The 23,639-nt window shown below is 41.0% G+C and overlaps 1 protein-coding gene across 3 annotated transcripts in view; it reads left to right on the top strand.

The window, feature by feature from the left end:
- The window catches only part of unc5db (unc-5 netrin receptor Db), a 184,353-nt gene that overhangs the window by 82,419 nt on the left and 78,295 nt on the right, over positions 1-23,639 (top strand). For all 3 annotated transcript variants that reach the window (XM_020093970.2, XM_020093968.2, XM_020093969.2), the window contains exon 3: positions 852-1,067. In XM_020093970.2, coding sequence (XP_019949529.1) covers positions 852-1,067 — 216 coding nt within the window. The remainder of the gene's footprint in view (positions 1-851; positions 1,068-23,639) is intronic.

The following is a 23,639-nucleotide window of genomic DNA, read 5'->3' as shown; positions in this document are numbered from 1 at the left end:
GTGGGGTATAATAGCTTTCATGGGCTTTTACGGCACTGAATAGCTTAGCTGGCGCTGCCTTGATGGGACTGAGGCGTAATTCTGAGAAAGATCCCGGGGACAGCAGGATCACAAACATCCTGTTCCTTATCGGCCCAGCCCGCAGAGCTCTGTGTGCTGTACTCTGAGGAGGCAAGTACAGGACACCATGTGGAGCTGACACCCACCTTCAAAGTAAAAAACGAAAAAGAATATCCCTCACACAAAGTCATGCTCTCACGATCGGTTGGTGTTTCAAAAACTGTTCGGCTCGGTCGGCTGCCGCGATGAACTTTAAAAGTGAACTGGGCCAAGTTCTCACCAGGCTGGAAGTACAAAAGGGTTAACCTGCTGTGAATTATTGTTAATGTCGCTACCACGTTGGCGGCAACATAAAAAACAAAATCCAAGCTTTGTGGCTGAGATAAGATGTATTCAGACTCCACAGCTACAATTTGGGCAATCAGTCCTCTCATAATTTCTCTCCACTTGGTCTTCTCTGACTTCATTCATCTGCAAATTGCTCTGAGGAGAACATTTTCGCTTGAATGGGGCACGAATTGTACCTCGTGTATGTTGCCATTCTACAATATGTTTCTGATGAATAGGGAATTCAAAACATGGTCCACCGAGCAATCATTTCAAATTAGCGAGCAGTTGCTGTTACATTGTTGTCGGAAGAGAAAAATAAAAATGTTTCTCACTGAATTGTGTATTCAAGTGAAAAGGACGTGGATCGCCTTTGTCCCAGTCAGTCTCCCTGTTGTTCATTTGAGCGCTGTTGTAAAACTGATTTCATGGGAAGATTAAGTGACTCTGGTGTTGTTTTGCAGGTGCCGTGGGTGATGCTCAGCCTGACGCCCTACCCTCAGTGCAGGGCACACTGCCGCACTTCATCCAGGAGCCGGAGGACGCCTACATAGTCAAGAGCAACCCCATCAAGCTGCGCTGTCGGGCCGCACCCGCCTTACAGATCTTCTTCAAGTGCAACGGGGAATGGGTGCACCAGAACGAGCACTTCTCCCACGAGTATAAAGACCTCAACACCGGTAAGATGAATCTCTGTGGTCAGGTATTCCACTGGCTGGAATCGGTTCTCTGTAGAATTTCCATATAAACAAATGGATTTTTTTTTCTGACTCTATTTAAGCTGCTTGAGCTGTCAACCCTTCATGCTGCCACTGCAAAGCCTCTTTGCAACGCACCTCCTCCCCAGCATCTCCATGTGTTGTCAATAATGCCTGCTATGGTCTGTACCGGGATCTTTTAGCTGCTGCTCTGCCTGCCCCTCACTTTCCATGAAAGCTCATTGACGGTTTGGCAGGTGTGCTCTCCCTACCTCAGGCTTTCAACGTTTGCATGTGGAAGGGTAGGGGGGTCCTGGAAAGGAGCCATTCTTCTAAATATAACTTACCAAAAGTTTGATGAAAATGGTCCTGACTGAAAATGGTGGAAAATCTATCTCTGAGCCCTTGATCTGCAACATTATTCTTATATTCAATACATAAATGCACAACAAAGTAAATAAAAAATACATTTTGTGATACAGATTGTTGTTGTCACAAGAGACTGTCACTTTAAATTAAATGTCCCCTCTGAGTTGGAATACGGCTTGTTCAGCAAAATGAAGAATTATCTGAGATCAACACTGAAGGTGAAGAGACCACACTCAAAACAGTGCACACATGTGAAATACTCCAAGCATTTTAAGCTTTAACTTTGAGAACCCATGGTAAGAGGAAATATGTTTTCAGGTCATTCCTGTGAAATATGACTTTTATATGTCATTTTATTATGAATAATATACATTTTATTATTTAGCTTCCTGTCTTTGTAATGTTTTAATAATAATAAAAAAAAAAATGTAATATTGAGCTTGGCATGCGTAAAGCAAGGTGATTAAAGCTTTATACAAATTTTCCAGATTACAAAGTGACCTGTCCCAGATTATCAAATTCAGGCAGAATTTCCATTTTTGCCTCAAAGAAAACTAATAGCTGTGTCATGTCTCCTCTGGGTAGGAGTCCCTTCACATGCTTCGTTGGCCTGTTAGGCATATTAAGTATTGTGCTATAAAAATTAAAATGGTTTTTAAAAGTCTCAATAAATCTAAATGGTGCAGTGAATTTAAATATGGTTTATCAGTTCCACTTCCTAGTTGCAGTTATTTTTGATGATTCGGTTTATGCCAAGTTACACTGTTTATTTTCATGTTCAGAAATTAAACTGAGAAGGTATTATTGAGTCATTCTATAATTCGACCATCACTGAGGAGATTTTCAAACACTCGGGTGAGACTAGAGACCTTAAAACAATGTGCGAATAATCTTTCAACAAGGTCCACAGCTAACACATGTGTGTAACAGGTATGATTTGGAGTGTGGGGGGAGCAGTAGTGTGCCATACCAATTAAGCCCCATAAGTGTTTGTCAGATGGAAGCATGTTGATTAGAGGCTTCCTGAGGGAATTTCTGGCAAACAACAAAGTCAATGAGACACCTCAGCTGGAATATGCTGTGATCAGGGGCTGTGAGAAAGCCATCTTTATTGTATTCATGACGTTTGCTCCACAGGAAAGAGGCTTTGATTGCTTGTGGAAGTTCATTATGGTGCGATTGCTGTTCTGTGAAATTGTTGGGAGCTTGATAATGGCAACGTGAAATTTGGAAGTTCGATGCTTTTCTCCGTGCAGTGGAAAAGTACAAAAGAAAGTTCGCTTGGTGGTATTCGCTCATTTCATATGCCACAGATAAGAGTAAGGTACTCAATAGTCAAAAGCCTCGGCTGCATCAAGGCCACATCATGGCAGCAGCAGTGTTAACAATCTGCCAAAGTGAATTTTAAAATGTCTGGTTACAGAATCAAAACTTGACTCTGAAAACTTAAATAATTACACACAGCACATTTTAATCAGCTGAAAAGCTACATTCTCAGGCATTGAATAAGACAGCCATGCTCTCTTCAGTACACTCAGGAATTTGCTCCTGCTCACTTTGGCTGGTATAATAAGTGGATAATGTTATCAAACATTTATTACTATTATCTACTTATCATCACCTAGCATGAAACAGAGCAACAAAGGCCCTCTCCAAAGAAGATCAGTTTTTTAACCTTGTAATACACGGTGGCTTTAATTTAATACAAGACGAGTGAGTGACATTAGCACTGAACACCATGACATGAAACTGCAGGGTCCTAATTACAGTCTCAAAGATCAAATTGTTATATATAGCCGTACTTTTTTTCAAGGAAAGGATGGTTATAATATTATGTTAAATAATACAAAATCTTTCTTCAGAGAATGAATAGGATTTTTTATTTTTCTTTAAAGATGTTCTCTGTTTACACGAAGACATTTTACCACATTTTGAAGCCCATTATTCTGTACACATGCCAAACTGCAAGCACTGAAAATAAATCTGTCTCCCTGGTTCGTACAAGTCTGGCAAGCAAAACAGTCATACAAAGCACATGGACCAAATAATCTGATTACATCTAATGATAACAGGTCCACTAAAACATCACTCTGAGCTGTTAGCATGAGGATGGTTCTATTATTATTCCTCCTCCCATGCTGCAGAGGAGTGTCATTAAAGCCTCCACAGCTTTACAGTTTACCTCAACGTCCAACCTGCTCTTTCTGTGCCAACGCTGTAATTAAGATGTGCTTTTAGTCACTGTAGTCACTTTTTAAAGCATAAAATGAAAGACATGCCACTCTGGAGATGTCATCTAATTCTCCGACATAGATTCACTGTAGATATTTGAACATAACTTGGTAAAATATCAAACAGCATTACTTAAGACTACCTTCCATTTAGGTTTACCAGTCCCAAGGCCCTGGTATTGTGCATGCTGACCTACCTGTCATGGCTCACTGTAATACTTGATGGGAATGAGCCAGAGTTAATACTATTAGTTACACTCGTGCTTTTCTTGCTGTGATGACTGAATGTGTGCCATTGTTGGATGAAGGAGCTTTAATATCATTACGACTGGATTATTGGTGTGCATGTGAATTAAGTCAATGCAGAATGGGACAAAACACCAAACCGTGATAAAGGGACACTGGCTGCTCCGAAATAATCACTGCTGAGCTGTTTAAAAAGAATGTATGAATGAAGATACACACCATAGATTACACATGGATGGAAAAGCCAGTGCTTTTCATCAGTCTTAAAAAAGAGGGTGAAGCACACAGGGAGACAGAAGCAATCGTGAGGCCGGAACTTTTGTTCTGAAATGAAATGACCACAGGCATGGCTATCGGTGAAGTATCACCATCACCAACATCTGTCAAGCCACAGCAAACACTGCCTGTTACTAAGACCTCAGGCTAGATGCTGTTTTAAGATATATATCTCAACAAGATGAGTGACAGATGCTCGGGCGTAAACCTGTGGGTAGGAGGGGGGGGACTGCGTTAATGCATTGCTTTGTGTTCAAATACAATATGTGAAGTCAAGCAGGAAAACACTTTGTCTCTTTCATGAGTGAAGTAGTTACAATTATACCTGTGAATACAATGAGAACAATTATTATCATTATCTTCCTATTTAACGGCTGTTTCACTGATGCAATGGATAAATATAAACTCATTGTGAAGCTTGAGTTTGGTGAACCAGTACACCAATCATGACATCACCATTAGGCCACTAGTTCAAGTCTAGTTCAAGTTAATTCACTGGATTGCAATCTTTCTAATTCTTATTGCCTGTTAGAGGGGCCCCATAAAGTGGGCGGATCCCCAGAGGTTTTTGAAATGACTTCAGAGGAATTGCTGAATGTGTAGATTTTCTACACAGTATATATTAACACTGGTTGGCATTGTCACCTCACAGCAGGAGATTCCCTGGTGGGCCTCTCTGTGGAGTTTGCATGTTCTTGCCATGGCTCTGTGGGTTTTCTGCTGGTACGCTATCTTCCTCCCATAGAACAAAGACTTGCAGATTGGGTTTTGGTTAATTAGAGACTCTAATTTATCTGCTTATGTGTGAATGTCAGAGTAAATGGTTGTTCTTTTCTGTACGTTGGCCCTGTGATACGCTGGCGACCAGTCCAGGGTGTGTCTTTCGACAGCTGGAATTGGCTCCAGCTCCCCCGTAACCCTCAAAGGAGAAACGGTGAGGATAATGAAATGGAATGGGAAAGTTGACTTGCTTGCAACTTGCTTCAGTTCTGAATTGATGAAGACCTTTTGGACTAGAAGTAAAATCAATCTTCAAAAAACACATGCAAGTCCAGTTGCCTGCATACAACTACTGTAGCTACCACAAGTGGATGCATCAGTCCCTAAGATCCAGTGTCCACTTGCATTTTTTGAATTGACTTCACTGTTTGTTGTTTTGCTCTTAGTAGCTAAAAGCTGCTGGCTGTAATTCATCTATTCTCATCTTAAAATGGCCGAAACAACAAATTAACCATGGAGATAAGACAATACTTGAACCAACTAACCACAAGCGCCTGGATAATCAATATGCTGTAGGTTACAACCCCTTTGATCACAAATCCATGTCAGGTGTTATTATCTACAGAACGTTTGTTGCTGTCTACAGACCTTTTATCATTGGTGCTGCTATTATCACAATGCTCACAGGGGCTTTCATCATATTCCAGTTTAAGTCACTACACTTATCCTAATTGCATTGTGCCTCAAATATTAAGTGTTCCCCACTAACATTAGCTGTCAGAAAAGCTCTATGTGATTTAAGATTTAAGGTCATTTGAGGTGAGGTCCTTACAGTGGCTTCAGTGGACCCTTATGTAACTATGGTAACCATGAATAATTCAAAGCCCCTGTGTATTTTTTGATGGCGTCTTTTAGATTATTCTGATAATATTGTGTTTTTTCTGCTACCTAGCATTTACCTCGCTCAACGACAGTGTGGACTGTGTAATTCAGAACTCTATGGACTAATGTGTGTAACTTGACAATTTCAGAAGCACATCGTTGGTATAATCAGCGTGCAGGAGCTAAACATTGACTAGTTAATGCAGCTTCATTTCCTCCTCCATCAGCTATGCTCATCGCAGATCATTTCGAAAAGGAAGTTTGATGCATATTTCATATTCATTAACTCAAATTAGACTCGGCTTGTTCATCAGCGTTCCCACATCGCTTAAGTGCCTGCTGCCATCGCTGTTCTTTACAAGCTGAGTGACAGCCCACCTGCCCCATCTCTTCTTACTTAGCCACTCCGCTATCTCCCATTCCCATTTAAAGGTGATGAAAAATTACAATCCATTTTACCTCAACTTACTCTGTCTCCTGTGCACCGACTAGTTACCTTCCTCTTCAATCAGGTGCACTTAGCTGCCTGTGGCGCTGCCAGGCCAAGTGAAATCTCCTCGCTATCTCCTGGCCCATGCGGATTAGCAATTAGAGGAGCCAGAGGATGTCCTCGCCGTGGCTCCTAGCATGGGCTCGCCTTATATCAGCAGTAAATGCAAAACCACAGATAAGGTCTTAACGGGAGGGCTTTGTCCTGGCTCAGTAATAGACAGCTACATTGTGTATTGGATTAGTCTGGCTAATCAGAGGAGGAGATCAGTGAAGAATTGTAATGTTATTGATTAGGACACGGGCCCTCAATGCCACCAGGAGCATTTGATAGCATCTCTTATTTACCAACTATCCTGATGAATCGCTGGACGCTGATAAAGCTGGCAATACCCTTGAGTTTGCCGGCAGCAGATGCTAAGGGGAGGACAGTGTATATCTGCACTGTGTGCTGTACAACACCCGAGGACGGGCAGTACTGCATAGTGTGTGCATGAATATTGATTGGATTTTTTATAGATTATTCCAGTTCCATCTCTATATAAAAAACACAGTATGCAGCTCTTCGCAGATTAAATTTTAGCAAGCATCATCTGAAAGTCACCTTGGAGCCTGAATGTGATCAGAAATGAAAGGACATACCCACCTTGAACATTTTGTTTGTGCGATTGTAACCTTCAGGTTTAGTGTGACTCTCCCCCTGCCTTCAGCCTCGGTACCAACATTCAGCAGGGAAAAATCCATCTTAGAAGAAAAAGAGATACCTTTCCCACTACCCACAGTAGCATCACTGGACCATAATGCAATGCCGCCACAGGGCAATTGGCATTTTGAGCGAGGGCCTGGCTGCAGACACACCCCGGTGTTTACGGAGTGGCCAGCTCATGAAAAACTATACACAACAACAATTTATCTGCTCACAAACCCTTCTGAGATTATAGGCAACGAGCTTACACCCCTGTTGTTGAAAGGCATTCTGGGAAATGTTGAAGTAAAGAAATCCTAGATGAGGCGGGCTGAGGGGAAATGTGGATGCCACAGACACTTTATCACAAACAACCCCTGGAATGCAGTCAACAGCATCAGAGACTGATGAATAATAACAGTGTAAGAGGATGGGAGGGGGGGTGTTTCCTTTACGACAGGACTGATTTGTTATCGCTGGTGTTGGTACATGCACTTTACTGTAGACAACAGATCTGGGTGAAATACAGAAAAAGCTTTAGTTGGACTCACAGTGATAAAATTCCCATCAGATCAGTTACAAATAATACATCAGTTTAACAAAGCAGAGGGATATCTCAGAAGAGATATGCAGAGGACCGAAATATTATTAAAGATCACTTCCTTTACCCTCAGGAGACACATGCACAGCGCTCATTCAATCTAATTATGAGAATATCCCGATGAATTCTCCATTAAATTGTGTGTGTGAAAAAAGATTTCCATTCACTTATTGTAATGCTAACTAAGATGTATTGAATTACAAACGCTGACCAGCAATGGTGAAATTAGGTAAAAATGTCCACAGAAGGTTTTTATGCAGGCTCCTGTGCAGACCGTCCATGAATTGTGGTAGAAAATGCATCGGCCGATAAATCCCGATGAAGGCTCGGTGCTGCTGCTCTCAGTTTGAGTATGCCATTGAAGATTATAAAATATCTGCAAAGCGCACACAGCCAGTTTATTACAAACACCAAGCTCAAAGTAATGCAGTCTAATACAACAGTCCTGCAATGAATCGCACCTTCATGAAGTTTATGATGTTCAGTGTTTTAGAGGCGCGTTGATCAATTTTATGGTCATTTTTGGAGGCTGAAGTTTGTGGTGCTGTTGAAATGTACTGTGCACAGTATTGCATTATACTGACTGGTGTTTTTATAAACTCTCCACCCCCCAATTTATATCAGTGAGGATAGGCTAAACAGAAACCTCTCTCAAAATACAAAACGCATTAGCTTTATTTGAATGTATGTCCACCACACTTGACTGACGAGGCAGGGTTGAGAAACATGCAAAGCCTGCATCGGCCTTCATAGCCCCACATTCACCTCATGTCAGTTATTACCTGACTGCAATTCTGTGGCTGATACTGATTGATACTGATATTTTGGGCTCTATTTCAACTGAGTAAGTGCATTTAGGTGTTGTCTAATTCCAATGTTGCTAGTTTAATGCTGGAAAAAAGGTCGCTACACCAGGCACAACGTTCAACGGTGTAGTACTTGGTCTTTTAATTACTCATGGGTGTGTTTTGGGCCTTATATTCAATAATCCAGAGTGATATTCCTTTTGAAGCCTGGTGAGCCTGTACCTTGGTGGATTGCTTTTATAATGGTGAATTTGTAAGATACAGAGAGAGAACACTTCTTTGCAGAGGCAATGGTTTCACTTCGCCCATGAGCAGATCATCTGTGTGTGTACAAAGTGTTGGTGTGTTGTAACAGTGAAAAACTGCACCATTCATTTGAGACCAGTTTGTAAAAAGCACAGTCGCTCTCCAGACAAGATAACAACATGCCGACAACACACCTGACCACTCCTCATTTTAAGATCGAGAATATGCAGGGCCAGTCAGATGGGCTCAATGCATTTGCTATTTAAACACTGTGGTAGCTGCACTGTAAAATGACAAATCTAAGACACTAGATCCTGCTTGGTGCCGCATCGCTCAGGGTGAAAGACTTTAAAAACATATGCCAATTATTCATTGCTTGTATTATATGCATTCAACTGACATTGTAAAATTGAGCAAGATAAAAGTCTACAGCAAGACAAAGTGTGTCTGCTTGATAACATCTAAGCAGCACCAAACAAAGTAGACCTGTTACCAATTTGAATGCCATTCATTAAGCAACCTGTTTATATTTATATGATTGTGAAAATGCCGTATAGAGGGAGGATGAATTAGTAAATGAATGAATTAATAGATATCTGCACTAAATTTCATGACAATCCCTCCAGTAACTGATGAGAGATTTTACTCAATACCACATCAGTCAGTCACTAAAGTTGATTATTTGAACACATGGTCTGCAAAGCAGTTGTGTGGCATTTCAGATGTCAGTGGAAACCACTCATTTCTGCAGTAAAAACAATGCATAAATACAGTCTATTAAAATAATCTACACTTTTCTCAAACTGGCTCAATAGCAACTCTCAGATCCTCATGATGGGAGGAGGCCTGTTATCTTATACTGAATTAGTTTGTATTAGTTTGGTGTCTCTAATAAATTAGCAATGGAGTGTATGTGTCCCAGACATGGAAATTAGATGACGATGAATAGATGAATGAATAAAATGTTGATTGTTAACAAACATGTTTTTTAGGGGCACATAATCACAAATTATTTAGAGATTTTTTTTCAGTACATTACCTTGTTGATGAGAGCTACATGCAAGAAGGTGTCACACATATGAATGTAAATCATTACACTGTTAATAGTGTTTCCTAAAATTGCTATGATATGTTTTTTAGAATTACAGAAATATACTGGGTGAACATCAGAGCAGAAATGTGCCATTTCAGAAGAAACTATCTACCACATCCAGATAAAGTGGGACAGCAATTTTATTATGTTTATTATGTAACATTTACACATGAATGTAATATGTCAGACATGTCAAAGCACTCACCATTCACCATTCACTCCAGCCTCATCGAGCATGTTTAAGTAATGTTTTAGCCTGGCCAGTTTATCGATATGTTGATTGTGTGATTTTAAGAAGATCAGACAAATTGTTTAACATCAATATAATGATATCAACTAAAATCAGAACTTTCTTCTTTCTTACTACAGTCAGCCTGGTCTTCGAGAGGGTCCCAGTTCAAAATCTACATCTATAGCATAATTATTTTAGCTGAGTTTGCTCACCTGAAGATTTTTCACAAATATTGTTGCGTTTTATCAATGTGCTTTGTAATATGTGACACACGGAAAAAACCCAGACACAGTTATATTTCAGCAAAGAGCTAAGCTATTGTATTGAGAAAAAAATAAGTTTATATGTACAAAGCAGGTCAGCAGGGGCCCAACAACAAATTCATGCCCTTGGGATCCTTAGATTCTTAATCCGGCCATGGTCATAGCCATGTTTTAGATGCAAGTCTCTACCATATGTATTTAACCAGTGGCTTGTGCCGGATTATGATATTAGTAAATCCAAGTCTTCCTTTCTGTATTCACTTGTATTTATACCACATATGAGACCAGTCACTTCATCAGAGGGCTTTAAGACTCATTATTAGTCAAGTAAATCCATCTATTGAATTCGAGAAAGGCTGGTAGAGCCGTTTAAGTTTTCCAGACATCTTTCATGGCCTCTACTCTTCTAATAACTCTGCTGATATGTATCTTAGACGAGTGGGAGAAATATGAAGAGATCCCCGCTATATGAAAAGAATATTGCCCAGGCTTCAACCAATATAGGATTAGGATTTGACTCAACAGTGTTTGGGGTGTCAGTCCGTAAAGCCTGTAATGGAATCTGCCTCACCCCGCCATAAGGAGCAGCAGCCACAGAATTTCATTAGCCTGCCATTCAGTGGGGAGTTTAAGTGTCCCATGATGACCACAAGAATGAAAATCTGCAGGAGAATATAGAGAATTTGTCAGGTTTAGTCCAGTTACTGGTATCTGCTGCCAAAAGCCTGGTCATGCTGACTGAACATGAACAGTAATGAAGCAAAATGATTAAATGTGAAGCACATTTCTGCCACACTTTATCATGGTGCACTGCACAGAGAGCTCTTTTTTTTTTTTGAGTGAACAATATCTCTGTGACAACATAGGGTAGAGCAGCTACTATCAAAGTACAAACTGATACACCTGGAATGACAATACTGACCAAGATATCTGGATGTAGTATTGAAAAAAACAGTGGAACAGAAAATCATTGAGACACAGATTAAAGACACTCCACACGTGAAACGACTGTTCTTTGATGAAATACATGAATGCTGGTTTTGAAATCGAATTCACATTTCTCATAAAACCACCCAATAGTTTTGAATCATCATGGAACTTTTAAAGCAGGATCAACCTGTTGGGATGTGTCTACGTCATGAAAGGTATATCTGAAAAGGTTAACACCCTCTAATCTAAGATGGGTGGCCCTTCACCACCAAAGACCGCTGGTCAGAGGAAATCTGGAAACCTGCACTTATTATCAGATCTATGCTGAAACTAAACCCCTGAACCACCACATTGTCCACCATTTAAAAAATGTCCTCTATCCTCTCCTGCCCCTCGGATGTGTCTCAAACAGTTTGAACTGCTGGCATAGGTGGCTGTATCAGCCATCGGGGGCTCAGGACCACCGTGCTCCTCAGACACGGTTTAGCCCCGGCTATCTCGGCACCAGCCATCTGTGCTGGCAGTTCCAACAACTTGGGACGAGTGTGGTCTTGGCTGTCAGGAAACTCTGGAGGCGAGAAGCCAAAAGTGTCCGTGTGTGTGTATGTGTGTCCATTAATAGATTAATGGGAGACACTTCAGCAAAACCTTAGGAGTGAAGTTACACTTTAACGAAGGAAAAGATCTATCACAAAATTGACGAAGACTACAGCATCAAGCTAGCACTGCTTGTGTACTTGTTGCAGTGCACTTTTTCACTTCTAATGGGCATCTGCTTATTTAGTATTTAAAGCACATACAACCACTGGACATTTCGGGTAAAATGTGTTTTCTCACCAATATTAATGACTGCACAGAAGTTAGCTGTAGCTAACATGCAGTGCTTTTGCACCAACTACACAGTGGTTCTTAGTTTCAGATTGCACAGATGCTTGAATTTTAGCTGCCTACAGTAAATGTATATCTAGTAGTGGGTACTTGCATCTTAGTATTGCTCATGTATTGTATTTCACAACTTCTGTTTAGTGCGAAGCAGCTTGTTGTTCTGAAAACAGCTGCTGTAAAACCAGGAAAATGAGCTAAAAGACACAAGTTTCTAAGTGGAACTGAGGAGAAACAGATGCAATCATTCTTTGTGATTTTGTCATTATAATTGAAATTTCTAAAATTAAACATTGTATTTAAATCCACCCTTTCTAATAAATACTGATAAATGCAGTTGAACATTTCAACAGGTAATTCAAGGCGTTAAAAAAGTCTTTGCAATGGTGATTAGAATCCGTGCATGTAAAGCAGAGGTGGTGCCTTCATTTCTGATCAGCATACAGCACTTTGAAAATAGACCAACCTTTGAAATATCCTACCTTCACAAACTTCATTTCACTGTAATGCAAACCAAGACTTTCCCATGGTTAAGATCCTTGTCAGCCTTGGGAGATTAGTAAATTGAGTGTAGGTGTTTTTTTCTCAACTCCATCCCCTCAAGTTAAATCTGTCCTATTTCCTATTGTGAACAACTCTCAGCACCCCCTAACGTAGTTTGCTGTGAAAACCCTCCTGTCTCACCATAACTGGGAGACGCTCAGAGGGGGGGGGGGGCCCGCTGGGAGAGCTGACTGGGTGTAAAACAGTCCCCTCCCACCCATATGTCCAGGACGGTGGGGGGAGCCGTCACTCATCAGTGCCAGCTCTCCTGGCACTTCCCTAATCGTGATTACTGCCTCCAACATGGGAGTTTGAGAGGAAAACAGCATCCACCTGGCTCCATCAGGGGGAAACTCTTTATCCTTGTTTGCTGTAAAGAGGAGACGTGTTTATGCTGTTAGGACTCGCGCTTTCTCCTTTATGTGATTTTAATTGAGGCAGTTAAGTCTCCCTTGGAGGAATCTGGCTATTAAGCACTCCGAGTTGCACACAAATATGTTTCCTTACAGAATCCCAGAGTTCAATAGTTACCCATGAGCAGGGGGAAGGAGAAGAGGTGGTGCTGGGGGGAGGTTCACTGACCTTTCTCTCCAGCATCTGCAGAGTGTGAATGTTATCATCGGTGAACAGCGAGTGGACAAAGCTCTCGCCTTCTTACACTGCTGAAACGGTATCGTGTGTGCGTTTGTGTGGGTGGGTGGTGTGTGGGTGAAAGGAAGTGGATGGTAAGTATCTGTGTGTACATATTGCCATGTGTGGTTTGTGTTTGTATGAGAGTTAATGTTCATTATGTGTGTCTCTCAGCCATCTGGTGTGATGCTGACACTATGGATATTGCATCTACGCCTTTGTACATCATAACAAAAGTGTGCATTAATGGGAGTGTGTTGGTGTCTATTTTGTTTCCAGTGTTTTTGCGTTGTTCATACTGTTCATATGTAGAGAAAGTGTATTTGTAGTTGTGAGTCTGTGTTGGTTCCTGTTCAGCATACAGTTCGTGTGGAGTAGAGGCCTAACTAAAGCAGATAAACGGTCCTCACCTGCAAAAGCAGCCCACAGGTACTTGTTGGAGCTTTATTAGTGTGTGTGTGTGTGTGTCCGCATGTTGGTCAGGATGGGGTTACCACGTCGACAGAGGGTTGGGCTTGACAAACTGGTGGTGACACCTATCCGCCCTTCTAGCTACTCCCTCACCTCGCTTTTCCAGCATTGCGCAGATATCTCGGACTGAGATGTAATGGCCTCTAAAGTCGGGATTGATGTTATCGCTGCCCCGGGGTTGCTTTGTGAGCCAGTTAATGGGGTTGTTAACCGGATGTGGCCCAAACAATACACCTCACACACATACACACACACACACCCAAATACCACTATAGACTGTTGGTGTGAAAAAGATGCTTCTCTTTTTCCTGGAGATGATTTGATTTAGCCTTACCACATGTTTGCTGCCAGAGCTGAGGAGTGGGCTGTAAAGGTTTTATGATTATTATTGTGTTTTTTTTTCTTCTTTTATATGAGAGACAAAGGAGCCCTTTGTTGCGGTTGATGAGCCAGCGGATTCGACTTTAATACCTTAGCTGTCACAGGATTATCGATGCAAGCACTAGTGGGGGTTTTTTATACAATTTTGACCCTTGGGAAGGTGCGCTGTGACTCTTACTCATGAAAGTGAGGATGCGGCATGACTCCAGGAGCTGCTCAGTATTGCATGATTTCAGCAATTCAGCAATGCAGGACTGGAAGGTTCACATTTGTTTTTATTTGATGGTTGGCTGGGTAGATATACGCAGGAATGTGGAGAGAAAGAAGAGAGAGAAGAATGTGACATACAACCAAGGTGCCTGGCTTGAACTGAAGCTAGGGTGTTACAGTTGTATGCGTGATATGCTTAATCCCAGAGTGCATCAACTCCTTTCGATGCAATGGAGCAGTAGTTTGTCATTTGTATTACTGTGACTACTGTAATTGCCTTTTTATTGAAAATGCTGTGGTCAGATTCCCAGAGACTTAACTAGAATAAAGAAATATATTCATATTAGTGCACCGGTTAAGACACTGACTACCTGTAGTATTTAGAATTATGAAGTTCTTTTACTTGTCTCTAAAGGTTTAAAGGTGTTTCTCTGTCGTACATCAGAGGAAGTCTTTGATTTATGTTCCTGTCAGTTCACTAAGGTCCCCTTTTGTTTTAAATGTCTCTCATGTGTCACATTAAGAGCACAAATGAGGCCTTTGTCCTTAACCTGTGGAAAACTACATACACTAATACTAGGCTGCACCTCGCAATTCTGTGCATGAAAGTCACAAACAGTATCCGTGACGAGGCACAACCCTGGCACAGCTGTCAGTCCAGTTATTCATGACGCCGTCAGCTCTAAATAATAGCCCCAGTGCCCCACACCCATGGGCTCAATGTTTTCCTCCCTGTTCATTTGGCCGAGCTCCACCACTGTATAAAAACAAAATGATCTGAATTGTGTGGAAAGATGAAGCAGATTCAGGTGTAATTTAGACAAATTCTGCACTAAAACACAAAGGAGTGTAGAGCTAATGATTACAATTAATGTGCCCAATATGGTTCAGTAAAACACATTTTAGTGCGTGAAGCAGAAACTACACCACCACCACCCTTCCCCTGCTCCCTGCACACACCACGGCCGAATTCAGTTACAGACAAAATACTAAAGCTAGTAATGAGTTTTCACTTGAGTGGGTCGACTTGATGCATCAATCTCAATTTAAATCCCCATTCAGAAACACATAGAGAAATACAAAACAACTTTCTTGTTTACAAGCCACTGTAGTTTTAATTGCCGCTGTTTTCTGCCATCGCTGCATAGAGTCTCCTTTGCTTTCTGCATCTCATAAAGCTGCAAGATGTGTCAGTTGTTAGTGGCGTGTTTTGGGTTTGTCAGGCTTGATTTCACATTTTGCAGGCTTGAAATTGGGTATCATTTGAAGGAGACATGGCTGTGGGTTGGGACTTCTCTGGTTACAGAGCTGAGGAGTGGGCACACGGCCTAATGGAGTTGGGAGATAAAAGTTCCTATTTTCTGGGAGGAATAAAAAAATGGCCCGCTATCAAATATCCTTTCTCCAAAAAGATGAAGGTGAAAGAGAATCCAGTGACTCCATACACATCCAAAAGCGTATTTGTGTGTATGTCTGCGTGTATGTGTGCAAACGTTTTGCTGGGATGCAATATGAATGTGGGCATGGCTAATTTGAGGATTCATTTTGAACAAAGCCTCAGTGCTCTGAGTGCGCCGGTTACTGAGCAGCGAGGAGACAGTGGCTGCAGGAATCTTCTGTCACCATTAAATCCTGGTGTGGAAACAAGCCCTGGTTGGGGAGCTGGAGCAGATGTAACGAGACCCTGATGGAGGATGACGCTAATGTGCTAATGCTGTTCTCAGATCTAAAAGTGTGGTGCCCTAAGTTTTACTTAAGGATTTCTGCTGTGGCTCTCACAGCATGTATGGCCCATGGGCCAGACAGTTAAAGCTGATAATTGGTTATTATTATTAGCCTTTGTCCAATAGGCCTGTCAGTAGGAGGATATTTTCTAGCCATGAAGTAAAGAAGGTAAAAATGGAGATGCTATATTAACATGGATGTTTTTTTTCTTTAAATTCACAAGCAGAGACTTAAATGAAAATAGTATTTGAAAAAACACAGCCTGTTCTCTAAAGCATTAGGAACCGACTTCCAAACCGTATCACTGCAGAACAAAAACCTGTATGTGTGAATGGGAGAAAAACTGCCCTCCCTTAGGTTATTAAATAGACTGACACTATTATACCTTTAGAGGTTTTTTCTTTGTGAAGTATGTTTGAGCCTATATACACTGAAAATACTGAATTTTGATAATGCAAAAATCCAGATGAAAATCCTCTGCAGTACAAGCATGGCACAGTTTAATGTTTTGTTGTTTTCATAATCATGCTCACGTTTGTGTTTCTCCAGATTTTCTAATTTTCTAATATCAGATCAGGATCTTTTACACAGAACTAAGTGGATATACACTTTTTTTTTTTTAAACAGCAATTGGTTGCTTTCCCATTGCCAGTAAACTGTTGCTTAACCTTTCTGTGTTGCCAAATTAGCTCATTCACCTGGGTGTGACGTTTCAATCACTCCCGATCAGAGCGGATTTTTCTGATATTTCATTAATTGATATAGTACATTGTAAACAGAACCCTATATATTTAAACAATACAATGAATTACCTGTTTTAACAACTTATCAGGTTAACAAGTTGGCTGCACCTTGACCTCAAACTGCAGCCTAGTCTGTGATTTAAAACTAAAGTTGGCTGTAGAACAGACCATATTGCTTGCTTTCTTCAACCACCTGTAGGTCCATTTTGTTTTCTACCATTCATTTGACATAGTTATGCGGCCTCTCTTTGTTTCTGTCAATGGCTGTTGTTTTTGAGTAAACTATATTAAAACTGAGGGTTCCAGAAACAGTCTGATCAAACATAGTCTGAGTTACCAGAATCTGTAAAGATACATGTTTTCAATCCTCATATAGACATCGCAGTATAATTTAGATACTGTAAAGTTCATGTCATGCACTGCGCACACTTTACAGCACCCATCTGACAATATCTGTACAAACCCATGTAATGATACCAGTGGCAGCATGTTAAGCTCTCGATAAATAAAGTGGATGTGATCTGAGTGAGATTAGCTTCATTAGCATGCAGACACACTTTGCAGCCGAACCACTACAACCAGTGCAGATAAGAGCACCTGTCCGTTGAGTGTTGTATGCATCAGTAATAGGATCTGCACTGCTCCTCCTGAAAAACATCCAAAAGGAGACGACACAAAGTGTTGCTGATAAGAGCCCATTTAACATAAACAAACAGAATGTGTGTTGCTGGGCGACGTGAGAGGTTTGTCTGTGTTTTTTTTATCATGGCTGCTACAGTGGGATTACAATCCAACTGACATCTGACGACTGTATATGAACACAAAGTATAAATATTTCTGACCCACTCTTTTCTGCTGGCTACACATATGTCCAGCTCAGTCATTTATTTTCAAACCAGACAGAAAGGTTTATTGAGTAGAAAACAAGCTCTGATCAATGGTTGCTACCTATCGAATCCACTAACTCACCAGCCACCATCATAATTTACTTGCAGTTGGCTGGAGGCTAGCAGCTATTGTTTCCAAGACATGGCAGAAAACCACTGAAGGCAGCATACTTCCTGTATCCTCACCGGCATTGATCAAACATACATAACCCTGAGGGCCTGAATATTAACACACCATAATCAAAGCTCCTGAAGCTGTTGCAAATATAATGTGCATTTTAGATTTTAGCATCAGTGCACAGCTTGTGACATTAGTGCTCTGATGATTCAACAGAGTCTGTTGGATCAAATGAATGGTCCAAGATGAGGCTCACCAAACAACAGCCATACAGCAATCTCTACAAATACAGTATCATCAATAGACAATGACAGCTAGCAGCAGTATGAAATGAATATATGTGAGAAGGGCCCACGGGTATTTCATGCCTGCTGCACACTGTTAAACACAATAAATGAACAGCACAACTGGACCAAGCATCGCCATAAATTATGATCTAGGCATGAATAGAATTGAGAATCTCCAAATTATGGACATTTACCACAACTAGTGCAGTGCTAGGTCTGTTAAGGTCACAACTTTTCAGAATCAAAACTCTGTTATTCACGTCAACATATAGTATTACAGCAACAAAAAGAATATTGTGCTTTTAGAATGCTTTTATTCGGCGAATTCTCAAACAGAGATTGATGCTATGAATGTTGTTGCCATGATGGAGATCAGCACCCATGCTGTGTGCCTGTGTGCGTGTCTCAGTCAGAAAATATAATATGTCATCACAGTGATTTTTACCCTCGGTCTGACCCAGTTACAGATCGCTGCTGTAATTTATCCTAGGATGTAGAAGAAGACCGTATACAGACTTAAGGCATGCTGCCCACCCCCACTGACTCCTACAGAGCGCTGGGTGTCTGTTTATTACATTTTTATTATTATTGAACATATTGTGTGTCCAAATCACGACAAACTCTGAACTGCACTTTCTCGGGCCATTTACAGTAGGCGTGCAAAGCGTGAGACAGATTTGTGAGATATGCGTTCCACAGTCACACAGACGTTTGTGGAATTAGTTGGTAGATGATTTCTATAAACACTGAGATTTCTTACCAGTGGACAGTTACTAGTTATTCCATCACTTAGACAAGGATCGATCAAAATATAAATAGTATTATAATTCAGTCAGTGTGAAATGTATATACAGTATATGTATACGTCTATGAGACCCTGAGTCAACTCTTATTTTCAATGTATTTTCACTTGTATCTTTGTACACTGAGCTATACAGAAGCTACAGCATGGCAGGCTTCACAATGCACGTCATGTCCCACAGCGACCTAACTCCAAAACCAACAATTACAGAAGTCGAGGAAGGTAATGGAAGCGGTTGACAGCGCAAACCAAGGTGGCGTAGTTGATGTCTGTTGTCCTCTGGGATCCCCTCAGCCTACTGTCAGTAAAGTCGGCTAAAGTACTTTTAAGGGAGGCAAACATAAAATTCTCTTAACCTGCTGTCCAATGAGTGTTCGGCTGACAGCACTGACAGCAGTCTGTTATGAGAGACACCCTGTGGAAGTGTAATGTCTCCACTTCACAGATGTTGAACGAAAGTGTTACACTGTGTGTGTGTGTGTGTGTGCGTGTGTGTGTGATGTTCGGCATGTGTGTATTTATTTGTGTGAGAGAGACTTTGTGGTATAGTGTAAAAATCACTTGCTATTTTGAAGGGAAGTATTTGGGGAAGATTCAACCTGATAATAATAAATATATATTAATCTATCTAATACATTAAATATCTAATAAATAGTAAATCAATATAGCCAAGCAGTCTTATCATATTAAAATATGTTTCAATGGATCATTAGACTCAGTCTAGGGTTCAAAAAGGACTTTTTCCAAAGAAGATATTCTGATCTGTGACAATAGCAAAAATACTGATGTAATGACTATATGACCAATGGCTGAATTCCATTTAGCTGCTTCGGTTTCAGGGTTGTGGTGTTGTTGGCTCTCTCACATTGACATGACTTCCTGTACAGAACTCAGTCAGTTGTGCTGTCGTCCTGTTTTGACGGGTCAAAATGTCAGTGGTGGACATGTCATTTTCAGTCCCTGTTCTGCACTGTGTCCAGCAGCACGTGCAGCATGGCTAAACCACATAGCCAGCTAGTTAGCCAGATTATCTGGTTGTCTTGGTGAAGAATGGCCACCAGCAAAATCTACATTCCCAGCATAGACAATCCTGGTTATTAAATATCAAATGTACTTATCTTTATCTGAGATAGTTGATTATGCGATGGGTGACCGTTATATTGATAACTCATGTAGCTCTTTTTATTACATTTTTAAATCATAATAGTACAAAATAAATGTATTAAAAAAACTTACGACATCTGGTGGCAATTGATCAAATTTAGAACCTTGAAGTACTATCACTGTATTTGCTTGAGGCCGTGTTGCAGTCTGAAATGCTAACCCACTATGGTCAGGGTGGATGCTTTGAGTTTAATTGTTCCTGTTTATTTTCCGTTTACTGTGTTAAATGTCATCCATCTAACTGGCTCTTTAGGTCAACAAGAGTTCCTCAACAAATGACAACATATATAGTTTGCCAGTGGCCTTCTTATTTGTGGGTTATCTGATCAAACATCTCTATGGACAAGGTCTTGTTAAGGTTAGGCAACTAAAACTAAGGAACATTCAGGGCTTTGTTAAGGTTAGCCAAAGAAACACACTTCTAGGCTATTAAAGGTCCAGTGAGTAAGATGTAGGTGAAAGGGATATTTGGCAGAAATTGAATATAAAATAATCCTAGTGATGTTTTCACTGGTGTGTTTCATCTAAATTGTATGAATTGTTGTTTACCATAGAATGGAACCTTTATATTTAAACACTTACAGTATTACTTATATTTACATGAATGGGGGTCCACTCTGTGGAGGCCGCCATGTTATTTACTGTCGTCCAAACTGGACAAACTAAAACCGTTTGAGTTTCCATGACAACTGAAGTTCACCACAGGTTCTCTTTCATGCTGGGAAGGGGAGGGTGAGATAAGGAGTATTCAGCTGCAACATGAAACTTCACCTTTAGATGTCACTGAATTCTTCACACTGAACCTTTAAAGGACGTGAGGTGCAAACCTAAACATCCACCATGGCTCAATGTGTCAGAGTGTTTGTGTAAGTTCAGTAGCTTCACGGAACTTCCCACTTTGCTTGATAATACATTTTAACCATAGATTATTGGATGTGGTCATGTTGCTGGTCCCATAACCTAACCATACTACTACACACAGACTATAGGCTACTGCTGTCATCAACCACTTTACCTCTGGCTGACAATAATGGGGCTATCAAGTGCTTCACAATTTAGAATTCTCCTACATTTGTTAGCAGAACCATATTGGCTCTAAAATGGTCAAATCAATGCTATGTTGAAAGAGAGGCTTTCTGCAGTTTGAGGTTACAGCAACACTCACTCACTGGAAAGGTGTACTCAAGTAAGTGGGTGAATATTTTGAGTGAACAATTGTATTTGTTTCCTGTTGCTTATTGTCTGACATCACATGAGATGATTGCCCACAGTACAGGCAACCCACAGAATTCACAATGCCTTCATAATGGGCTTCCTCTGCGTACACACTGAGTTATTTTTGTTGGAAACATAATCTCACAAAATCACTGCTTGAAGGGATAGTTCACCCAACAATGAAAATTCACTCATTATCTACTCACCACTATGCCAATGGAGGGGTGGGTGAGCCCACAAAACATTTTTGGAGTTTCAAGTGTAAACAGCATTGCAGCCATATCCAATACAATTTAAGTAAATGGTGAAAACTTCTTCAAACATAAAACAACCACACAGATATTGCACCAATCAAATGACACTACTGATGCTGATTGACTGATTGCAAATGATATTAATAAAAATCTGAGCTGCAGCAGAGAGTTCAAGGTTTAATGCAGGCCCTTAGACAGTATTGACATCCCCACAGATATTTAAATAGAACATCTGCTGTTAAAATGAGGGCAGGCCCTCTCGAGTGAGGATGGACAAGTCTAATTCTGAGCTCCCCTTCCACTCTTTTCGGAGCCAATGGAGCATCATTTTGGGTTTGACAGTGCATTGGGCAGATATTGCCATTTTCTGTAAAGTCTAATATTGATCTATGGGACTGCAGCCTGTTCCCATTTTACCTTTATTGGGTAGTTAACAGAAGAGAACCAGAGAAAATATGTGCAAAGAGAGAGACAGAGAAAGATGATATGAGAGAAAAGTTTTCTTCTGGACTCGGGCCCATGAAGCTAAAACCTTATGATATGAACATTCTGATTTTGATGGTACGTTCACAGCAAACATGAAGCAAATACTTGCTGAGATTACCTACAAAGTCAATGCAAAACATGATGTAATATATGCAAAGATGAAATTCTTGTCATTAGCTTCACTCGCTTCAGGTGAAATATCGAGCAAAAACATTGCATCACGCAATGTCACGAAAGCATGAAGAATTAATCCCATTGCCAAGACAGCTCGAGAAGAAATTCTCCGAACTGTGTGCACTTCCGGATGGTCTTTTGGACACACAAAATGATGCTGGTTTTTTCTGGTGTACCCACAACAGTTACAACGCAGCAATTGTAGTCACTTCAGCCAGTAGTCCTCCTCTCCTCTTTTCTGGAGGAAAACAAGCAGATTCACAGATTGTGTTTACTCGCATGAGGATCGCGACATGAAAATTCCCTTCCTGTTTTGTTTGAACACAAAGTTTTCTTCGCCAAAGCTCCAGCAGCAACACTTGTTTCCTCAGTGGATCTCAATACCAACCAAAACGTATACCAGCCATTGTGCCAGTCTTTCTCTGAGTGAATCTGCCATTTCGGATGAATTTATAAAGTGACTCAGGAAACTGCGAGGAGTGAGGAGGGGACTGGGGAGGAGAGCAGATCAAGTGGTTTAGTCTAATGAGCCCTGTCAACAGTGTTCTGCGTATAAACAAATAGGGCTGACAGATGACACAGTGGCACCACTTGTCTCCGTCTCTCCAGCAAACCACCTGTCAATGCCGGTTTGGACTCCGAGAAATGTGTCTCTCTGTTGGAAAAGCTTACAACTGCCTTTTTTTCCCCCCTCTCTCTGTCTCCCCCATCAGTCTGTCTGCCGTCTCTCTTCCTCTCCTTTAAACCACAGCCTCACACTTTTTGAGGGCATCATGGAAAGTCATTAGTCATTATTTTCTCTGCTGTCTCTTTTCCCACACAAACTGTCACTTGCCAGCATTCTGCTGCTGCTCGAAAAAATTATGAATTATGCTCATGTCTCAGTCTCTACGGGGCCTGCGACTAGGAGACACCACCATAGAGTTGCAGCTTTGTTTACCACTCCTCTTAAATGTGGCCTTGTTATGTCAGGCCTGTCAATCATGATTTAAACAATCCCGGTCACCGAATACATCACCACTCACCATGTTGACATGAACCCCCAAATTTGTATCACTGTATAATTTGTTTCTACCATGTTTGGCGTGACAAAAAGAAATAAGCCCACTCTACCGTTGTTGTCATTCATACCCAGAACAGTGGAGACCTCCTGCCACGAAATGTTCTCCATTTCTTAATTTTACCACGAACCGCAGCATGGATCCATTGCTGTAGCCCAGCTGCCATTCACACAGTTTAATTGGTATTCATTTTGTAGTCTGCTCAGTGCTTCGCAAGCTGTGCAGCCGCAGTGTGAGGCTGTTTGACTTTAGTAAGCATGTCTGATTTAAGAGTTATTTACCAGAGACACTGGAAGCACAAGAGCCATAAGAATCCGGGGTGAAGGGTGTTGTGAGGGAGGCGTGTGGGTATTGGTCTTTTGCAGTCCCAAGCACATCGCACATCCTTTGGTTTTAATCCAGCTGTGGGTATATGGCCTGCGGGCAGCAAAAGTCTCTGTGCAGCAGTGAGA

The sequence above is a fragment of the Paralichthys olivaceus genome, chromosome 4 (assembly GCF_024713975.1).
Source record: "Paralichthys olivaceus isolate ysfri-2021 chromosome 4, ASM2471397v2, whole genome shotgun sequence".
Lineage (NCBI taxonomy): Eukaryota > Metazoa > Chordata > Actinopteri > Pleuronectiformes > Paralichthyidae > Paralichthys > Paralichthys olivaceus.
Note: the sequence above shows the minus strand (reverse complement) of the source record. Positions and strands in the feature narration are given on the sequence as shown.